This window comes from Microtus ochrogaster, linkage group LG2 (genome assembly GCF_000317375.1).
Source record: "Microtus ochrogaster isolate Prairie Vole_2 linkage group LG2, MicOch1.0, whole genome shotgun sequence".
Lineage (NCBI taxonomy): Eukaryota > Metazoa > Chordata > Mammalia > Rodentia > Cricetidae > Microtus > Microtus ochrogaster.
In genome coordinates this window covers 39,781,067-39,787,528 of record NC_022028.1, presented here as the reverse complement: position 1 = coordinate 39,787,528, position 6,462 = coordinate 39,781,067, and the positions used below count along the sequence as shown (strand labels likewise).

At 45.0% G+C, this 6,462-nt stretch overlaps 1 protein-coding gene across 4 annotated transcripts in view; it reads left to right on the top strand.

Annotated features, from left to right (window-relative positions):
- Nucleotides 1–6,462, top strand: part of Arid5b (AT-rich interaction domain 5B) — a 174,689-nt gene that overhangs the window by 146,132 nt on the left and 22,095 nt on the right. For all 4 annotated transcript variants that reach the window (XM_013351207.2, XM_005360148.2, XM_013351208.2 and 1 more), the window contains one exon: nucleotides 6,238–6,335. In XM_013351207.2, the coding sequence (XP_013206661.1) occupies nucleotides 6,238–6,335 (98 nt within the window). The remainder of the gene's footprint in view (nucleotides 1–6,237; nucleotides 6,336–6,462) is intronic.

Below are 6,462 nucleotides of genomic sequence, written 5' to 3'. Positions count from 1 at the left end.
ACATATATATGTGTATATATATGAGACATATATTAGACAGCACGGGAGGAAGGAAAGATCTAAGCTAGCCATTCGGATCCTTAAAGTACTTACTTTCAAGATTGTCAGCCACCAAATTACTAGGGAAAAGTCAAAAAACCATTGCCCTATAGAAACAAAGAGCTATGCCCTGCAGAAAGAAGGGAAGGAGCCTTCATGGCTCAGAAGTGCTAAGATGATCTGCAGATAGGTGTGTTAGATTAGGGATATTATAAGATGATTTGGAGATGTGGGTGATGTTTTAGGTCCAGCTACAAATGATCACAGCTTTCCTTAGGGAGAGCATTTCAATCCAGAGGTAGGATAAACTTGTATGGGGAGAGGTCAGGCATGGCATTTCTGATAAGTATTTTCTTTTCATTCTGGGGAAAGTGCCGATACATTTTGAATGCAGTTTAGAGCCATTTCCATTTTGAGTAAAGGAAATCGTAGTGCCTTGACAGATTAATTTTTTTACTGACTTGACCTCTGCATGGAAAAGGATCCTTCCTTGCTCTGTTCCAGTTTATGTTGGAAGGAAAAAGGAGTCTTATGAGACCATCATGGTGGCCTTCAGAGTCTAGTTTGCTGGCGATCCCCATAATCATATTTTTCAGATTCTGGCTTGCTGGCAATCCCCAGTACAGTTAGCTCTGTCTCCACCTAGTATAGGTAGGAGGAAAGGGAATTATAAACTGCTGTCTCTTGTGGTCTTCCAATCCTAGCAGTTGCTCATATATCTAGAAGATTTGCTTTATATTAGGAGTGATTTAGTGTGAAAAGAATTATCTAATGATCTCGCTTTTGTTGACATCATCTTCCCGCCCACACCTGGTCTAGTACTGCTCCTAGTGGCATTTGGCTTCAACTGTGTCCTCAATCAAACTCAAATATCAAAGATTAGAAATTGGTCTTTGAGCTAGTTTGTTTGCCTGCAGTCATGGCTCAAGAATGCAGGCAAGTACTGTATCACTGAGATACATTCCCAGGCCCCGTCAAGTTATTACCCCATATTACATGTCCAAATACTGATGTTTCCTAGCAACAAACCAGTTACTACCTGAGATTATGTCTGGTTCTTGAGGGGAAAAAAATGTAACAATTCAGGAGAAAGGTTTAAAAAAAAATCTCGGTAATGCAAATACTCAGGACCAGGACACCCCAAGCATAAAGTTTGGGGATGTGTTACTATGTGCCTGGCTGAAGCCAGCGCTCTGGATCTCACTGGCTGGGAACAAGACCGTTTTACTTGGCTTGCTCTCGTTGTGGCTGCAAACGATTCCAAAACTTCTGGCTTGGATTTTGGATTATGGATTATTTCACTTCGGCTTTTCACAATCCTCCAGCTGAATTTTTTTTAAGTGGAGCAGGGGTTTCATTTGGAGCCTGTAGCACTGACTGAAGAGTGCACACTTCTCTCAGGCTCTCCTGCCTCTGCCGGAAGTAGATCTAGTGTCTCTCCACTTTCAGGTGCAGAGATCGTAACTGTATCTATATTTAGCATCTTAAATGTATCTAACAGATCTGATTCCTTAAAACACTGCATCCAAGCAGGGAGGACCTTGGACTTTCCACAGGGCAGGGAACCCTGACTGCTCTTCGGACTGGAGAGGGAGGGGGAAAGGAGTGGGGGGAGGAGGAGAAGAGTGGGAGGAGGGGGAGGGAAATGGGAGGCTGGGAGGAGGCGGGAATTTCTCTTTTTTTCTTTCAATAAAAAAAAAAACATACCAACAAAGAAAGAATTAAGAGCTGCAAAGGAAAAAATTAAAAAAACAACAACACTGCATCCAGAGTGTTTTGATTGGTTGCTAGCAATGCTACACTCTTCGCAGACTTCTGCCTACTTCTCTCCTCCCACATATATTAGACCATAGAGCTCCCTGTAAGAGGCAGAAAAGAATAGAGCTTGGTCCCTTCCTGTGTGTCTGGGCAAACAGTTACCACTAGAGAAGTATTTGAAATATGAGGCAGGACATCAGCTAGAGTCTGTTAAGATGATTTCACCACGGCTGACCACCTGACAGAAAACCCAGAACAGTATTCTGAGAGACAGTAGTATTAGCACAGTGCATGTTGAGGGAATGTTACCCCAGAACAGAAGGAGGTACCATCAAATTAGTGCTCCCCAGCCCCACCAATAAGGCAGCTGCATGATGTTTTCATCTGGGAGAAGTCCCTGGTCTTCCTGCTGGATTATGCTTTGACATCAGATTCTGGCTCTGACATCAATTTGAAGACATCCTCTGACTCTATGCTTAGCATTCTGGACATACACAGCCTTCGGCTTTGCTTCTGAACTGTCCAGCCCAAGGATGATGTCATGTCGTTTTGAATGGCTTCAGTTCCTGGAGTACTACCAGGAATAAAAAAGTCATCCTTCTTGATTTCAGCCCGCCCTCAAGGTGTCCACACAAAACTCTGCTTCTCAGGCAGCCTGAGCAAGGCTAGGTGCAAGCACATGCATTCCTTGACTTTGTGCTGACTTCCCAGGCTTAATCACCTGGGAAAACTCACATCCAAAAAAAGCTTCTGCTTCTGTCATCTTCACTAGAGCCCCAAGTGCCAGCATGATGTCATCCCTGTGACCTAAAAGGTAGAGAAATGAAAGGCTACAGGACTTGTGCTTTAAAAAGTGACTGTCCCAAAACTGGTGTGTGTGTGGGGAGTAGGGGTGTGGTTGTGGGTGGGTGTGTAATTGTGTGAGTACATTTCTCTGTGTGCGTGTGTGTATGTGGAATTGCGGAACTACACATGTTTGCATGTGTAATTGTACTTTTCTCTGTGTCTGTGTGTATGTACATGTGTGTAATTGTGTAAATACATTTCTGTGTGTAGTGTGTGTATGTGTGTGTGTGTGTGTATAAAACACCTTAGGTGTATTTTCTCAGATGCCCTCTACCTTTTTACAATGAGAATATCTTTGATTTACTGTTTCACAATCTAAGGCATATGAATAATATTCTTGGTGGATCCACCCCCAGCTCCCCACTTCCACTTCCTGCTGGTGCAACCCATCATGTCTCTCTTCCTACTTCACGTCTTCGTGTGGGTGTGTTTTGTTTTGTTTTTTTGATTTCTTTGTTTTGTTGGTAGTGGCTTTTGTTTTGTTACTCACTGCGTCCGATAAATGCCTGCTGGAATGCCAACCAAGCGTGTTGGCTTCGTCCTGTGTGGAACTTGTGCAGGAACCAGAGCTGTTGTATGAATTCACTCTCGAGTGAATGCAATGGTCACATCGTGTCCAGATGATAGGCTGTCACTGTTTTTTGTTTTGTTTTTTTGTTTTTTGCAGGAGGGAAGTGAGTGGGGGAGTCTTGTGGTTGTTGTTTTGTTTTTGAGACATTATCTCTCATTGGCCTTGGTATTACCAAGTAGGTTAGACTGGCTGGCCAGTGAACCTCCCAACCCCCAGATCCACCCATCTCTACCTCGCCAGTACCGGAGTTACAGGCATGAAATACCCCACCCATGGCTTTGTCCATGGACGTTCTAGAGAAGAAGCTTGGGTCCTCATGCTTATGAACGAGTATTTTACTGACTGAGCTATGTCTCTATAATCCCTCCCCAAACATTTTTGAAACAACAGGATAGTTTCATCAATACAGCTGAGGAAGGGACCAGTTTTCTTCCACTCGTTAGCCTTGTTTTCTCAGACAAATGACCATACAGAGAACTCCTTTTTATATACCTCCAAAATATCACCTGGGCTCCAGAGATCACCTTGGAAACCCACATGTGAAAGCCGTGAATGCCTGACCGCTGAACTGAACGGGTGTGGTGGTGTCCTTTTCCGAGTTCTTACGGCTGTACCTACACTAGAGAAAGAAGTGGTTCTCAGCCGTCCCCCGCGTGAGGCTGTCGTGTGTATCCAGATCGCTTCTTGCACTGGGGTGTAGTCTCCTCCTGACTATCCTTTGTGGTGTCTGGACTCACGCTACCCTTTAAGTTAGGAAGCTTCAATGCCTTATCCACCCCGATTTCCTCTGTCCTCTGCCCTCTGCCCTCTTCCCCCTTTCTGCTTCCATCACTCTCTCTACCCAGTGCTGTCCTAAAATGGGATGTGATGTAGGCCATGTCCTGAATCCCCAGCATCTTAAATGAGTTCCGTGGGAAATAGCAGCCCTCCAAAATGACTCAGCAGTGAGAATAGCTCCTCCATTCTACCTAGAGAGACAGAGGGTCAACTCAGATGGAACCATTTAACTTCAGTATGCGAGAGAAAATCAGAAAGAACTGTTTGCATCACCTTTAGATTGTTGCTGCCCCAAACCCAAAGGCTGAGGACCCAGAAAGATCCTTCATCCCCAGCATGGGTTGTCTCTCAGATCATCTTGACTGATGGGTGGTAGCTTTGGTAACAGTACAAAGACATTGTCTCTTGGCACCAGAAGGCAGCTGTACGGATCTGGGTTTACTACTTCTTGTGCCGCGGGTCTCTAGACAAGTGGTGCCTCCATCTTGAGTCTCAGACCCTTTCCCTATGATTGAAATCCCAACACCTGTCTCCTAAGACATTGCAAGGGTGCGATAGAGGCTCAAACTGTTGACTATAAAATGTAAGAGGCAGTTGGTGCAGATGACCAGAGTGGGAACTGCCCTTGGTGTGATGACAGGGGCACAGGAAGGCTGTTGCTGTGGTCCTGTGTGTCCTGTGCCCTCTCACCATCCAAATGAGGGCCTCGGTACCAGGCGCTTTTGAGGAGAGGGATTTTGCCTTTTGGGCATGGGCGTGCGGGTAGGGGTGGATGGGGATTGACAGCCTCAGAATAGATCAGCTCAAGACTGTATCGTTTCCAAACTGGATGGAGATTGCGATTAGACATATAATAATACTGTGTTTGCAGTGTCAGGAGAGAAATTTAACTCCAAACTGAGCTACACACAGAAGGATTTTACATAGTTTTCCCTGCTGCTATGTGTACTAGGTGGCCCTGTATATTGAAGTCAGATGATTAAGATGACTTCCTGAGAAATTGAACAGTGTAAGACTTCACGTTGTCTGGGGGCCTTACTTGGCCTATAGTGGGGTTTAAAGAAAAAGGAGGGCTTCTTTTATTAAACATGGCAAAGGCGCCATTTTGCTATTACCCCCTCTTCCTTAGTTAGGATTAGTAACGCAGAATGTATCGTAGACTGAAGAGTTCCTCCCTGTGACCTCCGTTGACAGCGGTATTTTTGAAAAGAAGCCTTCTGCCCTGTTTGTATTAAACCACAATGGCACCTCCCCAACACCCTGTCCCCCACACACCCGATAAGGCGTCTTTCCTGAACCCTGTTTAGCAATGTCCACAAGGACTTCAGAACTTGTCCGGTCCTATTTTCAAAGGAACGCTAGGCAGGGTAGGTGTGGTGGGCAAGCTGTGTGAGTCCTTCCTCTGCCTCCAAAATTGTTGTTTTACAATACCTTTATCTATGGACAACAGTAAAATTTAAGAATAAAACTTAAAGAAAGACCATGCTGTAGAGAGCAGGATATTGCTTGTTCTGTTTCTACTCACTCAACTCGATCGTGTACACAGTGAGCATTTCACCTTTGGAATATGTTCCCTTCCGCGGGATTGGGTTAATATCCCATTTTCCAGCTCAGTGTGAATAAAAATAGATTCGATAGGATTCGCTTGAGTGATGGGAGGAAGCAGAGATGATTATAAATTCTTTTACCAATTTGATCACTTTCATTAATCTATATGGTCATTTTATTAGTGTTTTTTTTAAAGCAGGAAGCACACTGTATGGTTCAAAGAATCGGAAGATGCATAAACATGTTTGGTGAAAACATATTTTCTTTAAGTAGTGTGGCTGGCCCTCCGCCTCCACTAGCTTCAGGCAGTGGCAACCGCGACCCATTTAAGCCACTGAACTAGCATACGGTCCAGCTGAACTGGGACTTTATTTTGTATTGTATCACGTAGCATAAAGGGATAGGGTGTGTGTTTGGGACCTTGGAGGTAAACAGCTGTATGAATAGCTGGGGGGTGGGGGTGTGCCTTAGATGAAGTTAGCAAAGCAAAAAGCACCAAAAGTTGGAAGCCCCCCTTTTTAAAAAATTGCTAAATGAGAGATCTTGATTGAAAGCCATTGTCTCTCCCCCCCCTACCCCCATCCCCTAAGCTCACTGGAGCCTCTGTTTATGGCTGTCCAGAGCAGTCTGTTCTCTTCTGAATGTTGCCTATATATGAGCCTGGTGCTAGATTGAATCTCTTGTTGCGGTCTTTCCAGATAACAGCCCGCCGCCAATGGAAACATATTTATGACGAGTTAGGTGGGAACCCGGGGAGCACCAGCGCGGCCACCTGCACTCGTAGACACTACGAAAGGTAAGAGGTCCTCTCCCGCAAACGTTCTCGCTTAATGAAACCGTGTTCCTTAGAAGACGATGCTGGACAAAGACAAGATAGGGGAAATCTCAAAAGACGTTTGGGAAGGCAGAAAATCCCTCCCCCC